General features: G+C 38.1%; 1 protein-coding gene across 1 annotated transcript in view; it reads right to left on the bottom strand.

Annotated features, from left to right (window-relative positions):
• The window catches only part of LOC137651043 (uncharacterized), a 284,537-nt gene that overhangs the window by 29,763 nt on the left and 229,153 nt on the right, over positions 1-25,621 (bottom strand). Inside the window, exons 7-15 of the mRNA XM_068384182.1 lie at positions 23,136-23,329; positions 22,259-22,396; positions 21,205-21,293; positions 20,007-20,229; positions 19,766-19,857; positions 19,485-19,629; positions 9,866-9,988; positions 8,030-8,263; positions 4,498-4,714 (exon numbers count right to left, since the gene is read on the bottom strand). Of these exons, the coding sequence (XP_068240283.1) occupies positions 4,498-4,714; positions 8,030-8,263; positions 9,866-9,988; positions 19,485-19,629; positions 19,766-19,857; positions 20,007-20,229; positions 21,205-21,293; positions 22,259-22,396; positions 23,136-23,329 (1,455 nt within the window). The remainder of the gene's footprint in view (positions 1-4,497; positions 4,715-8,029; positions 8,264-9,865; positions 9,989-19,484; positions 19,630-19,765; positions 19,858-20,006; positions 20,230-21,204; positions 21,294-22,258; positions 22,397-23,135; positions 23,330-25,621) is intronic.

Raw genomic sequence — 25,621 nt, 5'->3', positions numbered from 1 at the left:
AATTAGTGCACTCAAGACAGTTCTAAGTACAGTAGTTGACCATAAGTAAAGAGGCATTTAATGAAAAAAGTGCAACTTCCACCACTGACAAGGTCTTGTATCTCATTTGTCAAATGTCTAATTCATTTACTCTACCTGTCAAAAATGTAATGGTAAGATAGCAGTAAAGGCTCTGATTAACAATAAAAAGTATGTGCCTGTGGCATACAGTATATGAATTATTTAAAAGTTTGGTATATTCATAACAAATTAAAAATCATCTATTTCAGGTGGGCTGTGTAAAATAAAGGTTTCTGAGCTTTTATCATTTCCAAAAAGAATCAGGTGCTTTAGTCCAACAAGCGCTAAGTCAGCACCTGAAGGTAAGGTTGTAGGAGAACAACAATTGTTATAAAAAAGGGACCTGTGATATTTAAGAAATATACAATTGACTGGGGCTCAAAGAAGATTAAACTAAAAATTATCCATACATAGAAGGGCGATATATCTTTGTCTTAGATGTGAACTTTATGAAGTGAAAGAGAGCAAATATGCAATTCTTATCTATTCAACAAGTTTTAAATTTATCCACATTTACAGTTAGCCAATTGATTTAGATCTAATGTAAACTCAGACCTTCTTCCAAAGGATAAACTTCAGACAGGGGAACTTCAACCAGTCTGTCAGTATTACAAACACAGTTTTTTGTATAGTACTTGTTGGGTTCAAAAGTCTTTTTGGTGATTTAAGAATCCAACAATATGTTAAAAATAGCATAAATAATTCCTTTATGAAAAGGAAAGGTTAGGTGAAGATGTGACCAAAATGTTTTTAACACCATGATTAAAATCAATTCATAACTTAAAAAAAAAAAAGAGAGGAAATGCTTATTGATGAAGTAACATAGCTTGCAGAGAACAGGGTTTGAAATAGGATAAATAAAAACCTATATATGGGGAAGTCCTATGTGCTCCCCAAAGGAATCTAATACTAAACGATATACCAATGAAATATTGTCTTCTGTGACCTAGGTCCAGTATATCAATGTGGAAGACAAGGTTTGTGTGCGCAGAAGTATAAAGGAGACAATGTGGGTTCAGGCTTTATTGAGCTCATCATTGCACTTCCGATACTGAATTTATCTATGCTAAATGATGACACATCACACACTTAGAGCCATTACTAATACACAAGGCGATACATTCCTGGGCATTTATTTATGCCCAGCAAACACCTTTTAACCCAGGAGTATCTCTCAGTTATGTCATACTTCCCTTAAAGAGTCTAGGGTGGTGGGAGGGTCTTTGGGACAAAATAGCACCTTCTAAATACGTTGATTTTTCTTTGTCAAAATCACTTTTTTAGGTTTACATGCTCTGTGCTCCCCATGGAATAGTATCATAGTAGACTTATGCATGTTTAAATAAGTAAAAAAAAAAAGGCTAGCAAGTCAAACAAGTCAACTCATAAGATGGAAATCTCTTGAGAAGGAGCTAGGTAATCATCATGGAGCCTCTGTTGAGGGACTCTTTTGAGGATCCCCCTTTTCTATGCAATTTCTCCCCACAGGTGCCACAATCGAGCTGAGTACCACACTCACAAGTTGAACCAATTGGGTTTGCTTAAGGTAGTGTCTTCATATGCTCAGACCTAACCGTAAAAATCTAGATATCTTGGAAAAGCTTATTACCCAAAAATTTTAATTAAAAATAATATTTCTTACATCATCGGTTTTATGGATGGAGAATAGATCAGCATTTTTGATGAGGCGGGGGAGGGGGGGGGAGCATGAGAACATGGATAGGCCATATAGAAAGGGACTTGTTAGTCTGGGTATTTTTAAACTGGCTACCTTCTCTTAACATAAATCTGCAAATATAACTGTAAAGTAGACATCAGACAGAGGTTACCTCAACTAGGCTGTATGGGTAAGATATACATTAAAGAGGGTCATGCCTCCAGAGGGGATTTTCATTCTTGACCAAAAGGAAAAGACACATGGCCAGTATCAAGAGCCAGCAAGGAGTGTGGGTGAGGAGCTCCCATTCTCTGCTGTTCACTGGCTGTTGCTTCTGAAGCTAGGGCTAAGAAAGTACAACCTTCTGGAGGAGCTCTTTTAGAAAAATAAGAGAGTTATGTTATTTGGACATAAATTCCAACCTGCTATCAAGTGACTATGACAATAAAGGAGTTGGTAAAGATGTCTGTTGCAAAACAAAGAAAAGAGTAATTTTGTGATGCATACAAATTTAAATCTACAGTAAGTTAAAAGCTCACTTGAGAGGTTCTGTCATTACAGGTTCCTTTCCTTGAGAAATATCATCCTTGCCTTCCATACTGATTGGCATTGTCTTGGGGAAGAAACCTCTTACACACCATTGAATTATAAAGAATCTTCCATATATAGAGAAAAGAAAATTAATTATGAAGGTTCTGGGTTCGAAAGGTGAAAGCAAATGTATTCTGACTCTCTACCCTTTGATACAGCTGTGCTGACCTAAGGATGTATGATTTTCATTTTGGATGCTGAGTAAGTGAAAACATACTGTTCATTCACAGTGGAGCAGCAAGTAGAGCTTTCCCAGTGAAACCTGATAGCATCTTCAAAAACTTCCAAATCAAACTAGGAGGAAACACAACAGAATGAGAATCCACAGTTGGAACTACACGAACGTGAAGTTTGTAGTTCTCCGTCATCGCAAACAGGTCCACTTGCAGACCTGGGATAATTTTCAGGACCTCTTGGAAGAAGTTATGAACTAAGAATTTCTGTCTCCAGGCCCATATGCCTGCACAAGGTGTCCCCTCCCACATTGAGAGAGCCCAACAGGTGGATTGGGGTGAGAAACAGATCCGTCTCCTGAAGGAACTTCATGATAGAAAGGATTACTGCATTCAGAATTCTTGGGAAAGATCACCCTTCTGAGAAAAGACTGCTGTCTAATTGTCGATGAAGATTTTGATAGGCAAGTGCCTTCTTAGACTATTTTTCAATATCAGGAAGAATACCATCTGTTCCAACACATTTATATGAAATACTGCAGATTGTGGGGACCACCAAACACGTAGGTCTCCTCTGTCTGACCTCCCCCACCCGGTTTGGATGTGTATGTATGAAGAAACATCGATATCGGGGGGAACAAAGAGACAGACATGGAGAGAAGCTTAGATGAGGTCCATGGTCTGAGAATCCTTTAGAAGCAAATGAGTAACTGGGAACATACGTCTTGAAGCCCTTTTAAGCTGAACTACTTAACACCCAATTTAAGTCTTTCAACACTGACATCAGATCTGGGTCAATGATTGAAGCATACTTGTGAAGGCCTAAAACTCTTTCCAGCTGCTGTCTCTGGAGAAAGGAGGATTCCAAAGAAAATTTGGATCATGGATTAGACCCTTTTCTTTACAGGTCTTTGGAAGGATTTGGTTGAATTTTGACATTTTCTACCAAAGACAACCACTTGATAACTTTCCCTGGGACTAGTCTTGATTATGTAAAGATGATCAGGAATCCTACATCCTGAAGAATTTGTAGGATATGATTTGTGCATAGGAGGCATAATTCTTTCGTCTCTGTCCAGACCAGCCAGTTGTCTAAATAAGCAATGACCTGAGTTTCCTGGAACTGCAATAGTTTGATCCCTGACTTTGTTAGTTTTGTGAACACACATAGGGCTATAATGAGGCAGATTGGCATTACATTAAACCTGTACAAACTCCTCCTTGGCAAAAGCCTTAGCTAAGGCAAAAATTGAGGGATAGGGGTGTGACAGAAGGTGATTTTTCCTGTTTATAGTACAGGTCCAGGCCTCTTGGTGTTTAATTGGTGCTTTCATTCGTGTGCGTTTGAACTTCATTTACGTACGTCAGATATGCTGTGGTTGCGCGCCACTCCTCTTCTAATTCAACAAAGAATTTGTTGATTAACTTGGCGAAGATTTGCTCTATGGCAGTCTTTTTGAACAGGTCGCATCAGATGTGTTCTCTCAGTAAAGTCCTTCTTCAAGGCATTGAAAAGTGTGTTGCAGAATATTAGAAACATGCATTTTTCTATGGCTCCCTTCTCCAGTATTTTGCTGATAAAAGAGTTGAGTTCAACGGTTTTGGCCTAAGAAACTTTTGAGACTATACTCTGTCCCCACCGAGAAAAGTCGAATTTTGTTGAATTTTGGCCTAACTCACATGCCATCAATTTTCAGCTGCAAAAGTCAACACATTGTCCTGTTTCATATAGCAATTGCTGTCTTACTTACTGCATTAAATTATATATGGTTTTGTTATATTTCATTATGAATTTTTTGGCACAATATCTGAGATTTAAGATTTCAGTTGTATTTATGTTTGTATATCTGAATGTTTGTAAGCTGAAGACCTTCCTACATGGAAGAATAACAATCAGTTTCATGTGTAATCATAAATAGACGATTAATAAACAATTCAAGATAATGATAGATAGGTTTATACATGAGAAAAATAGGTTCATATATCAGTGAAATAAAATAGCATGTTCATATTTACCTCAACTTGTAGAAGAGAAGTGTTTAAGACTCTAACAGTATTCATTGCTGCACACCATAACTTGCCAGCTACAGCCATCATTCTTGTAACTGGTGCAGCTGCTGTACTGATGCTCACGACTTGCCTGTCCGCTACATTCCATACACCGGAGATATCTCTTCTGTATACTATGATATCTCCGTTAGCTAAAGATGCAAATACTCTGTTGTCTAAATGTCTGTTGAAAAGAAAATCTCATTTAACGAGTAGCTGTAATGTTTTATTTATATCAAACCTGGAATTTTTAACTTGAAAAGTTAATATTTTGATTGAATAGCCATTGTACCTTCATTGTTTGAAAGGGAAAATCTCTCTTCTAATATTTGAATATATTTGTTTCAAGGGAAAATAGTTAACAGATTTTCATTATCATTCCAATACAGTATACAGTATTCCAAACCATAAAATGTGCAACTTATGAAAATGTACTAGTTTTTAAGTAAGGGATCAATGAATGTAATAACGGGCTATCTAAACTATATCTCTAATGCTTCACAATGAGGAACACTTAATATAAGAATGTACAATGTGCATTATCTAACTGATGATTATTATTATTATTAAATGCTAAGCTACAACCCTAGTTGGAAAAGCAGGATGCTATAAGCCCAGGGGCCCCAACAGGGAAAATAGCCCAGTGAGGAAAGGAAATAAAGAAAAGTAAAATATTTTAAGTATAGTAACAACATTAAAATAAATATTTCCTATAAAAACTATAAAAAAAACTTTAACAAAACAAGAGGAAGGGAAACTAGATAGAAGTGTGCCCGAGTGTACCCTCAAGCACGAGAACTCTAACCCAAGACAGTGGAGGACCATAGTACAGAGGTTATGGCACTGCCCAAGACTAGAGAATAATGGTTTGATTTTGGAGTGTCCTTCTCCTAGAAGAGCTGCTTACCATAGCTGAAGAGTCTCTTCTACCCTTACCAAGAGGAAAGTAGCCACTGAACAATTACAGTACAGTAGTTAACCCCTTGGGTGAAGAAGAATTGTTTGGCAATCTCAGTGTTGTCAGGTGTATGAGGACAGAGGAGAATCTGTAAAGAATAGGCCAGACTATTCGGTGTCTTTGTAGGCAAAGGGAAAGAACCGTAACCAGAGAGAAGTGTCCTATGTAGTACTGTCTGGCCAGTCAAAGGACCCCATAACTCTCTAGTGGTAGTATCTCAACGGGCGGTTGGTGCCCAGGCCAACCTACTACCTACCTGTGATGAAGCACAAATATTCCCAGGCTATAAACATGAATGCACCCAAATTAACTATTGCTAGCAATTGTTCCTTCTAAATTTTCACGAACCCCTTCCCCATTATCAGATCAAAACTATTTTTTCCTAGAGAAGGATTAATACTGGAAATCCTTATGATGAATATTATTTCTAGTACAATACAGTTTTGGAAGGTACAAAAACAATCAGTTAAAGTGCTAACTGTACACACACACACACACAAACTCTCTATCTCTCTCTCATGACACAGTTAGGAGTGGAAGAACCTTTATACGGAAAGCACAGCTTAAACTTTACCTCAATGATAGCGTAACGAAAGTTAGAATAATTTCTGACAATTTCGGAAATACATCAATTTATATAAAAAGAGAGAGAAAGAAATACAGAGACAGAAAATAAGGAGGTGTAGTGAGGTTAGAAAAAGAAGGCAAGCCGATGATCTGTGAGGATATGGCATGAGTTTGGGGGGGGGGGGATCTGTTTAACACCAGGTGCCCGACCCTATAGGCCCTTTCTCGCTGCATTGAGTATAATCTATTGTAAAAACATGACAAAGTTTATGACATTTTTCATCATGAAGACAATGAATGAATATTTATTCCACTAAACTGTTTTTCATGGGTGTTTATCTTTGTTACTGTCTGCTTCCTATACTAATAAATTATTTAACTTGATTTATCAATTTATGTAGAACTGGTTAGGGAGTTCTACCAACCCATTGAGAAGGACAAACAGAATGAGCTGGGTACTTGTTTGTTGTAGTAAATTTCAGTTTATTTATAAAGATATCTAGTGCTTTGGGTGGCTTACACAGTTCTAAATAAAAAAAAAATTGTAGTCCAATAATAGTAAAATACAACAAATAAAAACCAGAAAATTTGCAAAGATGAACAAGAATTAATGAGCTTTCACGGTCAGAATCCAAAATAAAGTTAGTGTATTATTTCTTATCAACTTGATTTTTTATATAAGATGGTGAAATTTGGGGATATTCCAGCTGTATTAAATCTACAGGTGTACAGAAGTATTACATTGTACTAACAAATATGATCATAATAATCATTATAAAATTCAAACCATAACTAATAAATGACTAAATTACTGAAATAAAGTCCCAGCTAACTTTCTTTACATTACCTAAAATTATATTACATAGAAAAATCAATGGGTTAATTCTTTGTGTTGGGGATTCCCTAAAGGAATTGTAGATAAAATATGAGTGAAATGTAAAAGCGAGACACATTTATTGAGGCTAGAGAGATAGAGGAAAGGTGACCAGAGAGAAAAATGCATCAAAGAATCTCAAGTCCCTTTCAGACGAGCGGGCAAAATCAGGGCGGAGACACTGATTTCTCATTAATTCTTTTGCTTTGAAACAGTGTTCGAGATCAAACAGTCCACAGCAGGCATTAAGGCACAGGCAGACGAACATATGACTTGGGCCAGACGCCAGGCAGAGGGTAGTCAGTGTTGTTTCAGACATTAGTCAGGCCCCAATCCAGTGCCTTAACAATGGGCACAGGCACTTTGACAGTTTGCCCGTGGTTTTCTTGTCTATTGATATTATCTACACTGGTAATCGCCATCCATACCTCAAAATTTGCAACAGTGTCTGCCATCCATGCATTTATCCGTCATATGGAAAGGCTTCAAGCACACCATAAATTAAGCTGTGTAATGACCAATGTATGCAATACCCCTTACATGATCTGATAAAAATGAACGCATTAAACAATACATATTGATGTAACAAGCTTTCAAGAACAGTATTGTTTAGAATATCTAAATAATTCAAGATGGTAGGTATGTATTAGATTGAATTTACAAAATTGAAAAATGCAAGCCACAGCCCGTAATAATTCGATAAATAACTGTTTAAAGGTTTAAAGGTTGCTCATGCATGGCAGAAACAAGGGACAGTGACACTGCCCTAGCAAGCAGGACAATGCCCTAGAGACTGATCATATATGATCAGTGCCCAAGCCCCTCTTCACACAAGCTAGGACCAGGGAGGGACAGGCAAGGACTACTGATGACTCAACAGATAGACTTATAGGCTCCCCCAAACCCCGCAACCTTAGCTCACAAGGATGATAAGGTTGCAGACACTAAAGGCACTAACGAGTCTGAGCGGGACTCGAAACCCGGTCCAGCAAACACCAGACAGACGTTACCTATCAGGCCACAACAACCCTAATGTGCTAACATAAAAAAAGACATTGCTTTTCCTGCATGTAAGAAATTCTATGATGTGGATAACTTACATAATACAATGAACTGGAGATCCAGGTTGAAACTTGAATTTATTTTTCTTAATTCTAATGGTATCTGAGCAATTGTAGACATGAATAAAACCATCCTCAGTTCCCAGCCACATAGTAGGTTGCTGATTCTCTGAATCATCACTTCCCATTTCAGGTGGAAGAGACTCACTGCGACGTTTTCTTAAATCTTCCTCCATAGGAATATCCTCATCATCGTCATCATCACTTGAATCTCTGTAAAAAATTAACAATTGCAAAATTATTACTGTACTCTATGGATTTTAGGATATGGCATGATCCTAAATATTAAAGAATAAACATACAGCAAGTCCTCAAACTTATACATTCCAGGAAGATGTTTACAAGTTGAATTTTGTTAAATTTTGGCCTAGGGTAGGCTTCACCTAACTCAAATGCCTACGATTTTCAGCTGTGAAAGTCACAAATAGTCACATTTCTTATTACAAATGTCATCTTGCTTACTGCATTAAATTATATAATATTGTTTTATTACTGTATTTCACAATAAACTTTTGATGCATTATCTGAGATTTAAGATTTCACTTGGAATTATATTAGTATCACAGAATGTTTTTAAGTTGAGGGTCTTCTGCTATTACATATTATTCAATTATAATGGCCACTATACACAAAGCAAACATTTAAAGCAACTATCAAAAGATTGTATATCTATAATTCCATGAATGGTCCAAATTCATAAATACTATGAAAATCCATAAATGGAGTTTGATATTTGGCATGTTTGTTCTCATATAATATTTGTATTTCTTGCATATATTTTCTACCTTAAAAGTAAGAGTTTACTAATTATATTACACAGGTTATTTTTCTTTACCCAAGGGGTTAACTACTGCACTGTAATTGTTCAGTGGCTACTTTCCTCTTGGTAAGGGTAGAAGAGACTCTTTAGCTATGGTAAGCAGCTCTTCTAGGAGAAGGACACTACAAAATCAAACCAGTGTTCTCTAGTCTTGGCTAGTGCCATAGCCTCTGTACCATGGTCTTCCACTGTCTTGGGTTAGAATTCTCTTACTTGAGGGTACACTCGGGCACGCTATTCTATCTAATTTCTCTCTTTCTTATTTTGTTAAAGTTTTTATAGTTTATATAGGAAATATTTATTCTAATGTTGTTGCTATTCTTAAAATATTTTATTTTTCCTTTTTTCCTTTCCTCGCTGAGCTATTTTCCCTGTTGGGGCCCCTGGGCTTATAGCATCCTGCTTTTCCAACTAGGGTTGTAGCTTAGCAAGTAATAATAATAATAATAATACAACATCACTAACAATAAGTAGCCAGCTTTTTTTAATTCCTTGGTTGATCAAGGAATTTACCATTTAAATTTCTATCTTACTACTGTATATCTAGAATGTTCATATTAAGCTTCCAGCTTAATGAATAGCCAATAATCAACATAATTATAGATAGTGTCATTACATTTTCCAGGTACATAAAATAAACCTTTAATAAACCAATGTTTACATCAGCCATTCTTCAGTCTTGCTATCAGTGGCGTAAACAGAAATTTTTAAAGGGGCGTGTACACTTTATGCATCTAGTAATCATACAGTATACAGTAATTAATATTTTACTATGAAAACATTATCAATTTTATGTTTTTACACATTTTAAATGTAATAAACATTCTGGACCACTTTAACTATATGAGCAACTCCATAAAATTTGCTATAAGTTGTATCTAACCTAGTTTCAAAGTTGCTCAAGATATTTGGATGTATTTAACAAAACCTCTGCAATATAAAGTAATAATTTTGTGGACCAGAAAATCAAAAAGATATATTTAACATGTACTCACAGTTTTGGAGCAGCTGGAATGGATGCAATTGAGAGAATTCTGGCATTGCAAACTCCATTGCAACAGGCTACAGTAGGGTCTGGTTGCAAACTTAATACACAAACTTGTCCCACATATCCGTCACTGAAAGTTATAAATAGTCATTTATATATTCACTGTGTTGCTGTCTTAAATCTAAAAAAAATGTTATTTTTATTAGTAAAATAAATTTTTGAATATACTTACCCGATAATCATGTAGCTGTCAACTCCGTTGCCCGACAGAATTCTATGGAGGGATACGCCAGCTATCACAATACTAGAAGGGGGTGTATTTACCAGCGCCACCTGTGGCCAGGTACTCAAGTACTTCTTGTTGACACCTCCTCAATTATTCCTCGGTCCACTGGTTCTCTATGGGGAGGAAGGGAGGGTCGATTAAATCATGATTATCGGGTAAGTATATTCAAAAATTTATTTTACTAATAAAAATAACATTTTTCAATATTAAACTTACCCGATAATCATGTAGCTGATTCACACCCAGGGGGGTGGGTGAAAAACCAGTGTACAAGACTAAAGGATAGCTAAGTATCCCGTATTTCATATAATCAGTTATCCACAATAACAATGAAATAATAAGTACCTGGTAAGGAAGTCGACTTGAACCGTTACTCTGCCTTTAATAAGATCGTCTTCCTTACTGAGCGCAGCGTTCCTCTTGGGAGGCTGAATCAACTCAAAGGTGCTAAAGTATACAGGGCTGCAACCCATACTAAAGGACCTCATCACAACCTTTAACCTCGGCGCTTCTCAAGAAAGAATTGACCACCCGCCAAATCAACAAGGATGTGGAAGGCTTCTTAGCCGACCGTACAACCCATAAAAAGTATTCAAGAGAAAGGTTAAAAGGTTATGGGATTATGGGAATGTAGTGGCTGAGCCCTCGCCTACTACTGCATTCGTTGCTACGAATGGTCCCAGGGTGTAGCAGTACTCGTAAAGAGACTGGACATCTTTGAGATAGAATGATGCGAACCCTGACTTGCTTCTCCAATAGGTTGCATCCATAACACTCTGCAGAGAATGGTTCTGTTTGAAGGCCACTGAAGTAGCCACAGCTCCCACTTCATGTGTCCTTACCTTCAGCAAAGCAAGGTCTTCTTCCTTCAGATGAGAATGTGTTTCTCTAATCAGAAGCCTGAATAGTAAGAAACTGAGTTCTTAGAACTTGGAAAAGAAGGTTTCTTGATAGCACACTATAAGGCTTCTGATTGTCCTTGTAAAGGTTAAGACCTTTTTAGATAGTACCTAAGAGCTCTAACTGGGCAAAGTACTCTCTTCAGATCATTCCCCACCAAGTTGGACAGGCTTGGGATCTCGAACGACTTAGGCCAAGGACGTGAAGGAAGCTCGTTTAGCAAAAAACCGAGCTGCAAGGAACATGTAGCCGTTTCAGATGTGAAAACAATGATCCTGCTGAAGGCGTGGATCTCACTTACTCTTTTAGCTGTTGTCAAGCACACGAGGAAAAGAGTTTTTAAATGTGAGGTCCTAAAAAGAGGCTGATTGGAGAGGTTCAAATCTTGATGACATAAGGAACCTTAGGACCACGTCTAGATTCCAGCCTGGAGTGGACAACCGACGTTCCTTTGAGGTCTCAAAAGACCTAGGGAGGTCCTGTAGATCTTTGTTGGTGGAAAGATCCAAGCCTCTGTGGCGGAAAACCGCTGCCAACATACTTCTGTAACCCTTGATCGTAGGAGCTGAAAGGGATCTTACTTTCCTTAGATATAACAGGAAGTCAGCAATCTGGGTTACAGTGGTACTGGTTGAGGAAACTGCATTGGTCTTGTACCAGCTACGGAAGACTTCCCCTTGAGACTGATAGATTCTGAGAGTGGATGTTCTCCTTGCTTTGGCAATCGCTCTGGCTGCCTCCTTCGAAAAGCCCCTAGCTCTTGAGAGTCTTTCGAAAGTCTGAAGGCAGTCAGACGAAGAGCGTGGAGGATTGGGTGTACCTTCTTTACGTGAGGTAGACTTAGAAGGTTCACTCCTAGAGGAAGAGTCCTGGGAATGTCGACCAGCCATTGCAGTACCTCTAAGAACCATTCTCTCGCGGACCAGAGCGGAGCCAACCAACGTCAGCCGTGTCCCTTAGTGAGAGGAGAACTTCTGAAGTACTCTGTTGACAATCTTGAACGGCGGGAATGCATACAGGTCGAGATGGAACCAATCCAGCAGAAAAGCATCCACGTGAACTGCTGCTGGGTCTGGAATCGGAGAACAATACAACAGGAGTCTCTAGGTTATCGAGGTAGTGAACAGATCTATGGTTGGCTGACCCCACAGGGCCCAAAGTCTGTTGCAAACATTCTTGAGAAGGGTCCACTCTGTGGGGATGACCTGACCCTTCCGTCTGAGGTGATCTGCCATGACATTCATACCGCCCTGAATGAACCTCGTTACCAGTTAGCTTTTGATCTAAAGACCAGATGAGTAGGTCCCTTGCGATCTAGAACAACTTCCACGAAAGAGTCCCTCCCTGCTTGAAGATGTAAGCCAGGGCTGTGGTGTTGTCAGAGTCCACCTCCACCACTTTGTTAAGCTGGAGGGACTTGAAGTTTATCAAGGCCAGAATAACCGCCAACAACTTCTTGCAAATGATGTGAAGTGTCCTTTGCTCCTGATTCCATGTTCCCGAGCATTCTTGTCCGTCCAAAGTCGCACCCCAGCCCGTGTCTGATGCGTCCGAGAGGAGACGGCGGTCGTGTTACTGAACAGCCAAAGGTAGCCTTCCTTGAGAAGAAAGCTGTTCTTACACCACGCGAGAGAAAACCTCCTCTCTTCGGAAATAGGAACTGAGACCGTCTCTAGCGTCATGTCCTTTATCCAGTGAGCAGCTAGATGATACTGAAGGGGGGGGAGGTGGAGTCTCCCTAACACGATGAACAGGGCCAGCGATGAAAGTGTCCCTGTTAGACTCATCCACTACCTGACTGAGCATCGGTTCCTTCTCAGCATGCTCTGGATGCATTCTAGGGCTTGGAAGATCCTTGGGGCCGACGGAAAAGTCCGAAAAGCTCGACTCTGAAGATCCATACCCAAGGAGACAATGGTCTGGGATGGAACGAGCTGAGACTCCTCAAAATTGACCAGGAGGCCCAGTTCCTTGGTCAGATCCATAGTCCATTTGAAAATCTCCAGACAGCGACGACTTGTGGGAGCTCTTAAAAGCCAGTCGTCTGACGGAGCCGGACACAAGATCATGATACTGCTGCACAGTCTGTGAACTGTCAATCATGGGCAAGCGAGGAAGTACAGTGACAACCCGAATCTGTCTAGACTGTCTGGGTCGTACAGACAACTCCTTAACGGGTTGCTGAGGTTGCCGCACTGCGTCACAACAAGTCACTTCTGTTGGTTGTTGAACGTCTTCCCCGTGACACATTGACTCCGTAAACAAAAAATCCTCTAACAAGGACTAAGCTTGGACTGCATGTCATGCAACACAGCTCAAGGTCTATGGGAGCAGGTGTGGTAACAGACGGGATTAGCGACTGAAGTGGAACCATTACCTTCCCTGGAAGCATGTTATGCTTAAATAAAAGTCCATAAGAGGTTATGCAGCTAAAGGCTCCCTCCAAATGACAGAGTCCTCAAGGAAATATCAGAAGGAGGGAGAAAAGAACTTTCTCATCTACAGGGACCTTATCCTAGAAAAGCTAAGTTCTCTGAGTGAGGGTTCACTGGTGCAAAAGCAGCAGACTAGAAGGCAACGTTATGAAACTGCTTGACAGTCTAGTGAGTTGGCAACAACCCAAGATGTGTGACTGAGAAGCATGCGGTAAGGTATGCAGAGCATGATGTATGCAGAGTATGCTGTATGCAGAGCATGCTGTATGTAGAGCATGTGGTATGCAGAGCATGCTGAATGCAGAGCATGCTGTATGCAGAGCATGTTGTATGCAGAGCATGCTGAATGCAGAGCATGCTGTATGCAGAGCATGTTGTATGCAGAGCATGCTGTATGCAGAGCATGCTGTATAAGGAAAGCAGAGCGTGTGCATGGCGTTTAACATTTCTCAGAAATTCCATGACCAGTGCTAGAGTGCTTTATGTATGCTTGCATGGGGTTTAAAAATCAACATAATGTTTACCTTACATTCATAACTCATGATTCATATTTTTGCCATGGTTTGAAAATGGAGGTAAGGTATGCTGAACAGCAGAGTCAGAACGAGCTGGAACAACAATAGTTGTGGTTTCCTCTTCAAGACTCTGTTGAGGGAACACCTGAGGCTCAGTCTGCAAAGGCTGAATAAAAGACAAGCAGAAGGAAGGCGCATGGGTGGAGGAGGCTGACTCCTAGCATGAGTGGTTGAACCCAAGGGTTGCGCTTGCTGAGCGGTTGGCGGAAGCGGAGTAGCAAGTTCCAGTTCCTGTGGTGTGAGCGGAGCGCGATGAGGAAGAGGCTGCGCAGAACAAGGTAAATGTCTCGCAAGCTGAGGCTCCTGAGGCGCAAGGCTAAGGTGTTGTGGTGCTTGCCTTGTGGAGGGTTGAGCTCGCTGCAGCGAGAGCTGAGGAGACTGACTCATGGACGGGAGAGGTTGTTGTACCTCAACCGAGTGTTGCATCACTGGTGGAGCAGCAAGTGGAGGCGGAGGAAGAGAGGTATAATCCTCCTGATCCCATTGTAAAGGTTGCCTTAAGGAAGGCGGAGGCTGAACACCACAGGGAACAGCAAACTCAGCACGTGGCTCAACATCGTACGCCTGGCAGGTGGTACTGCGATCAGGCGGAGCGAGCGTAGGCGGAGGGAGTGTAGGCGGAGGCGGAGGAGCAACACTCTCAGCCCGACACTCACGCATTAAGTCCGAAAGCTGTGCTTGCATGGACTGTAGTAGAGTCCACAACATCGTACGCCTGGCAGGTGGTACTGCGATCAGGCGGAGCGAGTGTAGGTGGAGGGAGTGTAGGCGGAGGCGGAGGAGCAACACTCTCAGCCCGACACTCACGCATCAAGTCCGAAAGCTGTGCTTGCATGGACTGTAGTAGAGTCCACAACATCGTACGCCTGGCAGGTGGTACTGCGATCAGGCGGAGCGAGTGTAGGTGGAGGGAGTGTAGGCGGAGGCGGAGGAGCAACACTCTCAGCCCGACACTCACGCATCAAGTCCGAAAGCTGTGCTTGCATGGACTGTAGTAGAGTCCACAACATCGTACGCCTGGCAGGTGGTACTGCGATCAGGCGGAGCGAGCATAGGCGGGGGGAGTGTAGGCGGAGGCGGAGGCGCAACACTCTCAGCCCGACACTCACGCATCAAGACCGAAAGTTGTGACTGCATGGACTGCAGTAGAGTCAACTTGGGGTCGGCAGACACTAAGGTCTGCTGAGGTAAAGCCTTAACAGCAGAGATCTGTTGCGGCAGAACCTTACTCCTCTTAGGCGGAGTGTATTCAACTGAAGACTGAGGAGAGTCAGAGCTAACCCAATGACTGCATCCGGGTTGTTGAACTTTAACTTCGTACGTCTGGCATAGGTCTGGACTTTACGTTTAAGAGGTCTTGAGACCTGAGACCAGCGTTACTCTGCCTTTATTTTCTCCCCTAAATCTCTTCTGCAGACGAGCAAAATAAGGGCTCAATCGTCTGCGGGTGGGAGTGACGGTCTCGGTAAGACACGCCCACAACCACCGAGGATACTTCTGTGCGCCGATCAAGGCCTGCTGAACCCTTATGCCCTTCGACATTGCTTCTCCCCTGGGCTTGGGAGCTTGCAAGAGGTCCCGGACTGGGAGGACGACTGGCGCGCACAAAAGTACCCTCACGCACAACACTGACATAATTTGCGCTAATCACTTATCACTTTGATTTCTGTTTGCACTTATTTCACTGAACTCGAAACTTTAAGTGGTTTGTACCTGAAACACGCAATTCTATCCTTTCTCAAAAGTTAGTAATTGCGAAAACAGAATTACAATGTAACAGAAAAATCTAATGAAAGATAATTCAGTGGCTGGAAAGAGACTAAACACTAGATCACTCTAGAAACGTTTAGTTTCTTCCCCTAAAGAGACTAGGGAGAAAAGCAAAAACGATAACGACGTTACTCGTACGCCTGGCAGGCTTGAATGAAACGTTTATCCTCTTTCTCCCTCCGTCTCTATCTCTCTCTCTCTCTCTCTCTCTTGACTTAGAACCTGAGAGAAGAGCCCAATCATATATATCGTTAAAACATATTATTGTTAAAGGAAAAAACTGAAAAGTTCCTTTATTAGGATCAAAACCATTAAGTTAAGAAAGAATGAACAAAACGCTAGACACGGTTACTCTTACTGCAACGTGAAACCGTGAACATTCTTTCTCTATCGTAACGATAGAGTGCAAGTTGAACGTTCTGAACGTCAACAACTGCAGAGACAAAACAAAACGTTAGTTCAACTTTGAAAACAGTACGAGACTATCAAAGAAATTCTTTCAAACTCTGTGGCGGAAATAGCATAATATGTTAACAGGTAAAACCGAAATGACGGGCTCAATGTTAATTAACTTCGGTACCAAGAAAAGACCGCCTACTATTAGGAAGGTCGAATATAAACAAATATAAAAATTAATTTTAATAAGTTTATAATAAAAGGAAGTTAATCGAAGAGGCCTATAAGAGGCGGAGAGATATAAAATAAATCTATAACTTTTGTTAAGCAAAATTAAGAAAGAGAGTCTATACTCTCTTAGACACCAACACTTCCGTCTAAGGGAAGGGTCGGCCATTGAAAGGTGAACGAGAGTTCATACTCTCTTCGTCACCATAATTAATCAAATTAATTCCAAAAGCTAACTAAGCTAATATAGAAGTTTCCAGTAAAGCGACAGCCGAAATCAAAGAGAAATACTTCACCAAAGTCGTGAAAATACTCCAAGAACATAAGCGTATCCCAGAACGTCTTGCCGGAAGCACGACAGAGGAATAATTGAGGAGGTGTCAACAAGAAGTACTTGAGTACCTGGCCACAGGTGGCGCTGGTAAATACACCCCCTTCTAGTATTGTGATAGCTGGCGTATCCCTCCATAGAATTCTGTCGGGCAACGGAGTTGACAGCTACATGATTATCGGGTAAGTTTAATATTGAAAAATATTCTATAAGCTTTTTTATCCGGTACGTATAATTCTTAACTGATAAATAATAAAAGATATCATAATATGTATAGGTAATTTACATTATAACTGAGTGTAGTATTGTAATTTCATACAAGCAAATATTATCAAAATATTAAGATAGGATAAAAAAAATGTGCAATGATGTGTTACCAATATTGTAAAGTTACAGTACAGAGTAGACTGAAGGTAGGAAGTAAATTTACAATCAAATGTAAAACTCCAGTATACCCTTTTATTATGCTATGCGGTCAAAGCCTGGGCATATGTAAGAACAAAATTGAACAATAATCAAACTTTTGTAAGTTAAGAAACTGAACTGTACAAGATAACCTATTATACTTTGTATGAAGGAAATGAAGGCTACTTGAGTAACTTAAGGTCTCACGAAAAGACAACTTAAAGGTGGAAATAGGATACTATTTATCATGTAACTAGAATTGAATGAATAAAAAGTGAGTAAAACTGTAAAATCTGAAATTGTTGCATAAAAAAAAGGAAGACCACAATAGAGACATGTTGAGAGAGACACATCATGCACATATGGTCAATGTAAATTTTACGGACATTCATATATCGGGTTTTCAAAAAGGGAGTTAAAGCAGAAATGATTCTTGTTTGTTAAAATTTTGGTCAATAACTTTAAAAAGTCAAAACATAGAAAGTCAAAAGGATCAGAATACTAGAACAGTATATACAAAGCCCTATGTAATAAAAAAAAAAGAGGGTTGAAAAAAGCACAGTTCAGAAATTAAGAGTTGAAAGATAAATTACCATAGGAGTTACAGTATAGACTTGAGTCGAATAATGATCCTTAGATTCTATTGCATACTCTGATATAAATGTAGTGTCAAAAATCAGGTACAGATAAAAAAAAAATCAACACAGAAATCTCAAGAATGCATTGGAAAACAAAACCATCTAAATCAAAATTATAAATAAGATATAAAATACATAGATAACTCCCAATACCTAACAATCAACTCATATAAAACAAAAGAGAAACAGACACCAACTCTTGATAGACAAATGAAACGGCGCAGAATTTAATTGTTAAGAAAAAACATCAAACGCACAACAAAGACAAACTTGATACTGACTTCAATATTAACTGAGAACAGATAAAAGATGTGAAAAAAAATGATTTATTATGCATTTGTAGTAGACTAAACCATGAAGAAATATGTTTCTGCAAAAAAGGTAGGAGTAGCCTTCATGAACAGATGTTTCAACAACTCTTGAAATACCACTTGGCTTATCGTAATTGGAATTCATCTCTTTTGCCCACATTCTTTGATCAAGTGTATTATAACATTTAAAGACTCTTAGGGATTCTGCATAAAGAATTTGACCAAGCGAAACGTGGCTATGACAATGCAGAGGGAGGTTGGATCTGAGAATTGGGTTGAGCTCAGAGAGATGGCACAGGAAAGAGACATTTGGCTTGAATTCATTCAAGCCCTATGTATCCTATGGGTGCCAGAGAATTAAGATAAGATAAAACAGGATAAAAAGTAGAGATTTGACCAAGGAGAGCTAAACTGGAAAGATAAGTAGGAAAGAGCCATAGGTGATGGATTTAAAGTACTGAAATAGAAAGAGAGCAGTTAGAAATGAAGGGATACTGCCAAAATCTTTATTACCATCTACAGTGTACACCCACACGGCACTCTGTAAGTGATACCCACCTAAGGGTAATCAACTGTAAAGGTACTGCATTAGGAAAAGTAATAAGTTTGTAATTCACATAACCATATATAAAGCCATTTCAATAAAAGACTGAACTTGTGCTATTAGATCTACTATCCATTAACCCCCTAGTAAAACACTGTTCCCAAATTTTATTTTTCTGAAGGAGGTTGTTTTGGAATATCTCCTGAACCACATTTTGAAGTTGCCATGCATTTACTTTTATCTGTGGTTTGAAAATGATCATTTAGAGATGTTTTCAATTATGGAAAGATATTTTCCAATATGAATTTGTGTAGTGCAATTAAAGGAATTTTTTTTAAGGCATCTGGGGAGTTGTAGGAAACCCAGACTAGAGTTACAGATTGGAAGGCATTGACTCATGCACTACTCCTTACTGGCCTTTACTGTATGAGGTGAAATACAATACCATAGAGTCTTATCCATACTATGCTCTATATTTCATTCATAAAAATGCAAGATCACACCTGCATGTCATTAAATAAAGGAAATATTCCAAAACTGTGTGAGGTGGGAAGCCAATGAAGTGAACTATTGTACTTAGTAAAGTTGTCAAGTAAAAAGCAAAGCTTCTATCACAAAAGTTTTGTCTTCTATTGATACAAATACTCAATATTTTCAGGAATGTTTAATTTATAGCAATGTGTTTAACAGAAAAACCTTTTGATATTCTATGATATCAATGCAAAAATACTACAATTACATTTTTCCGTAGAAATGTATTAGATACCAAAGGTATAGTCTGCCCTTCATAAATTTCCTTAACCTTACCTATTACAGACCCAGACATCTTTTAGATTATGGGCATTGAGACCAAGAGTAGCTGTGGCACATGTAAACTGAAGTCCAGCTCTCGTCTTTCTAATCGGTAAAGCTGAAACAAACTCCGGAGGAGGTCTTCGATCTGCTGACATAGCTATTAGATTTTGAGAGAAAAATGATTTAGTATTAAAGGATTAAAATCATAATCAATAGCATAGTGTACAGATGATTGTAATTGCAACAAAGCCATTAAATGTATGTAAGGATAAAACTAAGTGATATCTCCTTACCTAATTTTTGCTTAGCATCATTGAATGCCTCTTCCCACAAAGCTCGTTTATCCGCACTGCTAAACATAAAAGTAAGGTTTTCCATCCCCTCTCTGTAAGAAAAAAAAAAGTAATTTTCTTTATGTATCCACATGGATATATTCTGAGAAAACTGGTTCCTTAATTTGGAATTAATCACCATTAAGTTTCAATTTCAACCAGATATACACATACAAATCCAGAAATCATTTTGTGAACGTACTGTGTCGTAATAGTTAACTCCAGTTCCATTAGTCGAGAATCAGCACCCTGTCTCTCTTCTAATTGTTTTTGGTTGGTAGAAATCATTTCTGTAAGGATTTCTTCAAAAGGTCCCCTAGGACAATGCAGACTTTTAGTCAATTTACTAATGTGTTGGAGTGTCTGACGGTCTTCATCTAGAGTTTCTACTTCTCGGACAAGCTTTTTCATACTTTCATCACGAGCTGTAAATAAAGAATTGAAACATTATTTCAGATATGAATAATTCTAGTTTGTTATATAGAAAGAATTTTTCAGTACCATCTTTAAACAATTCATTCATATGGGGGCAAACTTCCTGCAAAATCTTCGAGTGAGCATATGTTGTAATAAAAAACGGGCTTTGACAAAAAAAAAATTAACTTTATTAATATATTGTTGATAATTCAAGCATTGTTATTTTTCTACTGACAGTACTTTTACTTTTAGGAGCAAAGATCATTTTGTTCAGATTTCAGACAATACAATATTCAAATTTTTCCAGTTTATACTTTTCTTGGCATTAAAAGAGAATAAATTAATGAGCTACTATATAACTAGATATTTACTTGAAATACTGATGTTATACAAACTGTTACCTTCTTTCCCACCGTTTTCTCCGATGCCTTCAATCAAGGGCATCCTCTTCCACCAAACCTCATCTCACCATATCTTCCTTCATTCTATCTCGCCATCTAATTCTCTGCCTCCCTCTTGATCTTTTCCCCCTAACAGATTTCTCCTCACTCCCTCCCCACCATCCATCCTCAACAAGTGCCCTTACCATCTTAGTCGTGACACTCTTATCCTCTCGGTAATCTTTACTACACCTGCTATTCTTCTTACTTAATCATTTTCCAATTCCTCTTGCTTTTTCATTTTCCAATCTGTCAAGAAGTGATATTCCCATAATCCACGTAATCCACGTCAGCATTCTCATCTCTGTTCTCTCAAGCTTTGCTTCCTCTTTTCATCTTAAAGCCCGAGTTTCTGATCCATACATTAACACTGGTTGTAGTACTGTGCTACAGACCTTGACTTTTAACTTGATTGGCATTTTCTTATCACATAACACTACTGCTACCTCCCTCCACTTTCCCCATGCTACTTTTATCCTAAACAAACTGCTACATTATACATCACACATATATCTTTTGCGATACACAGAAATTCTTACTTACATCGAGCAATGTCCAAGTCATCAAGTGGAATGAATTTGAAGAGTTTAAATTTGTTGGATTCTAATGAGCTCAATACGGTAAACGGTAAACTGTGGAAAAATAGAAAAGGAAAAAAATATCATCTATGCGTTAATATCGCCTTTAACCCTTTGACTGCCATTGGTGACTGAATCAAAATTTAAGAGGGAAGCATCTTTGAAAATTACCCAAACTGTAGCAAATTTGTATTTATTGGAAAGTTCTTGATGAGACCATTCCAATAAATTACAACAAACCAGGATTTATGTGGTCTTTAAAGATTCCTCTATATCTGAAGTTTCGTTGAATTCACCACTGGCCGTGAAAGGGTTAAACACCAATTATCATATATTTATGTATAGAAGCACTGTGTATTATCCAATCACTTCATGAAACTGACTACTCTACTAAGTGAAGTTTTTTTTTTCAAGCATATTATGAATAACTTTAAATCCCATTTAAAGGGCTTTATATATGCATAACATGAACATCCATTTCCAATTTTCATAACAGAAATATTTATATTAATTTTCATTGCATATTTAAAAGAAGGTCCTTGACTTAAAAACATTCAAGAGATATAAACACAAATTCAACTGAAATTATAAATTTCAGATATTGTATCAAAAGTTCATAATGAAATACTATCATCATCATCTCCTTCTATGCTATTGACGCAAAGGGCCTTGGTTAGATTTCGTCAGTCTTCTCTATCTTGAGCTTTTAAATCAATACTTACATTCAATGAAATACTATAATTAACCAATATTATATAATCTAATGCAGTAAGGAAGACGACATTTTCCGTATGTAACGGGACTATATGTTGACTTTTGCACCTGAAAATCGTAGGTATGTGAGTTAGGTGAACCCTACCCAAGGACAAAATTCCACTTACAAATAATTCGATTTGCAAGCAGCCTATTGGAACCTATCAAGTTTGTAAGTTGAGGCCTTTCTGTATTGTAGCACTATCTTTTTTAAAAAAATACCTTTTAAAAACAAGACAATACAACACTTGTATCTTTCTACTTACTTTGAACCTTTCCGTATAGTACCCGATCGTCTCTTAATAGCTGTTATGACAAGAAGATCAGAAAAGAGAAAGAGACAACGCTCTTTTCGTGTACCCAGCCCAAAATGCATCGTGACAAGATCGTGTCTTAGGAACGTCCTGTAATTGTAAAACGGTTAAGTATCACATAAGCATTCATAGGGACCAGCTAGTTAAGACTCAATATGTATGGAGGGAATTAAATTACTTTTTACACATCTTGTAAAATCATTTTCATTACTTAAAACACGGCTATCTAATTAATCAGATAATTGGTAAAAAAATAATTCAAGAATTTCTTACACAGAAGAATGCTAGTACAGTAATATAATTTTATGTTATGGAGAAAATAAAGAATAATACTACAGTGCATTATAGACCCAATAACTACATAGCTTTGTAATATGTATAAGAAATAAAATGAGAAAGTCCTCCTTTGCTATAACTGTAACTAGAACAGGGAATTGAAAAAATATTGAGTGTTTTGAGTGGTAAATTTTGCTCATATGTAATATACTGACATTTACTACATAATGGCAAAAATTCTAATAAATTGGGAATATATCAAAGAAATTTTATGACATACTGTACTTCTTTCTTTAACAGATTTTATATTTTCTTATACAATATACAGTAGAGCACCTACTTTCTAGATTGAGGGCAGAAGTTAACAATTTTATGAAAATCATGTACAGTATATCATAATATTTATTTTTGGGTATAAATCTTGAAAGTACAGCACAATGCAGGTACAGTACTTGATTTAAACTGAGTAATTCTCTCTCTCTCTCTCTCTCTCTCTCTCTCTCTCTCTCTCTCTCTCTCTCTCTCTCTCTCTCTCTCTCTCTCTCTCTTTTACCTATCTGGTTGTACTAATTCTTCAAGGCCTTCAATGATGTTCTCTAACTCCTTAAGTAGTAGCTGCTGACGTTCATGCTGTAGTGCTTCCTGTTCGACGGCGTTGATTCGAGCAGCTATTTGTTGCACGACTCCGATGGCCTCTGTTAATAGATTGTGGTCCGGATGGTCTCGGCTTGTATGTTTCAGCAGACGCTGCGATAAGTTAATAAAAGATAAGACAGGCTGTAAAATAAACTAAGCACTGATAATTAAAATATATTGGGTTATGAGAACAAGAAAATTACAACTTAATTGGTAATCTTATTTCACCGCTTATTGTATTTAGATGTAATACAGTACCTTATATTAAAGAGTTCATGTTTACAAATGCATTGAGTAATATTATTATCATTATTATTATTATTACTAGCTATAACCCTAGCTGGAAAAGCAGAATGCTATATGCCCAAGGGCTCCAACAGGCTAAAATAGCCTAGTAAAGAAAGGAAATAAGAAATAAAAACTACAAGAGAAATAACGAACAATTAAAATAACATATTTTGAGGCCTAACACTATTTTCTGCATACCTTACAATTATCATTTGTTTCTGTCAATCTATTAGTCCTTATGTCCATATGTCTGTAGCCTACTCATTAAAATGTTATTTTTCTGTGTGTCTTTGCCAGAATTTCAGGCAATATAAAGATCAACATAAAATTTGGACACATCATATAATCGAGTAGGAAACTTTACAACCTTGGTTTAATTTGAGGTAAATTTCCCTGATATTCTCACTTACATTTATGGAACTGTATTGAATTTGGTATGATTTTTGAGAAAGAATTTTTTGCTTGAATCAAAATAATTAAGTGAAGTCCAAGGTTCACCTAAGTTTCAAAATTATATATTTTTCTTTTCTGATAAATCCGCTTTATGTATAAAATCCTATTTCAGCGAGAAAATAATAAAACATTCAGCTACACTACTAACTGAAATTCATCAGCAAATAAAATCAAATAATTCATAGGTTCCTAGTATACTGTAAATTTAATATTTTCCAAACAAATCACAAGAAACTAGTGCCTAATTTTTCATGGGCATAGTTGAACCACCATCCCTTGGATCAATTAAATTATTATAACTATTAAAAGATGATTAAAAATGCATAAAGAACAAGACTATGAATTCACTAACTAGCAAAGTAAGCTAAGCAGTCACATAACAAAAATCTCACCTGTCAAACCATGTTGAAAAAGAAAATACCCACTAATAACAACAGTGCGAATTAAACAAATAAATAAATGTAGACGATACAGGTATATGAAAAATAGGAGAAGCTATAAAGTTAAATCTAGTAATTCTTATCAGTATCTGCAGCAATCTTGATTAGAAGACAACGGGGTAGGAAGTAGGTTGGCAAGGGCACCAGCCATCCGTTGAGATACTATCGCTAGAGAGTTATGAGGTCTCTTGATTGGCCAGACAGTACTACATTGGATCCTTCTCTCTGGTTACAGTTAATTTTCCCTTTGCCTAAGCACTCACACAGCGAATATTCTGGCATATTCTTTACTTATTCTTCTCTGTCCTCATACACCTGACAACAATGAGATTACCAAACAATTCTTCTTCACTCAAGGGGTTACTGCACTGTAATTGTTCAGTGGCCACTTTAATTTTGGTAAGGGTAGAAGAGACTCTTTAGCTACGGCAAGCGGCTCTTCTAGGACAAGGACACTACAAAATCAAACAATTGTTCTCTAGTCTTAGATAGTGCCATAGCCACTGTATCATGGTCTTCCCCTGTCTTAGGTTAGTTTTCTTGCTTGAGGGTACACTCGGGCACACTATTCTATCTAATTTCTCTTCCTCTTGTTTTGTTAAAGTTTATATAGTTTATATATGAGATATTTATTTTAATGTTGTTACTCTGCTTCAAATATTTTATCTTTCCTCACTAGGCTATTTTCCCTGTTGGAACCCCTGGGCTTATAGCATCCTGGTTTTCCAACTAGGGATGTAGCTTAGCAAGTAATAATAATAATAATAATAATAATAATAATAATAATAATAATAATAATAGGGTAACACTGAAAGGGATTAAAGACTTCTGGTACTGGGTAGCATAAAAACATTACACCAACAATGTGATTTTTTATGCTCTGCACTACAATTATCACACAATTCGTGCGATGCAGATATTTAGGGTGTTTATGGAAGTTTCAGAATGCAGGTATATTCTTTATAGATTTCCCAAGGATGAATACAGGTCTGCGTTACAAAATAAGAATAGGACAACAAGAACAACAAATGCTGCTATTTCTAATGCCATGTAGGAAAAAACCTCTAACATGTCAATTCATGTCTGGGGTTTGGCCAGTTTTCATTGCCACTCTGGCCAGCGCAGATTGGTGATGGCGGGAGTTTTTCTCTGATCACTCACAGTAAACCAACTTTGTATGGGTGACCCTGACTAGTACAGCTTCCCTGATCATGTCTGGAGT

The sequence above is a fragment of the Palaemon carinicauda genome, chromosome 1 (genome assembly GCF_036898095.1).
Source record: "Palaemon carinicauda isolate YSFRI2023 chromosome 1, ASM3689809v2, whole genome shotgun sequence".
NCBI lineage: Eukaryota > Metazoa > Arthropoda > Malacostraca > Decapoda > Palaemonidae > Palaemon > Palaemon carinicauda.
This window is presented reverse-complemented; position numbering and strand designations above follow the sequence as displayed.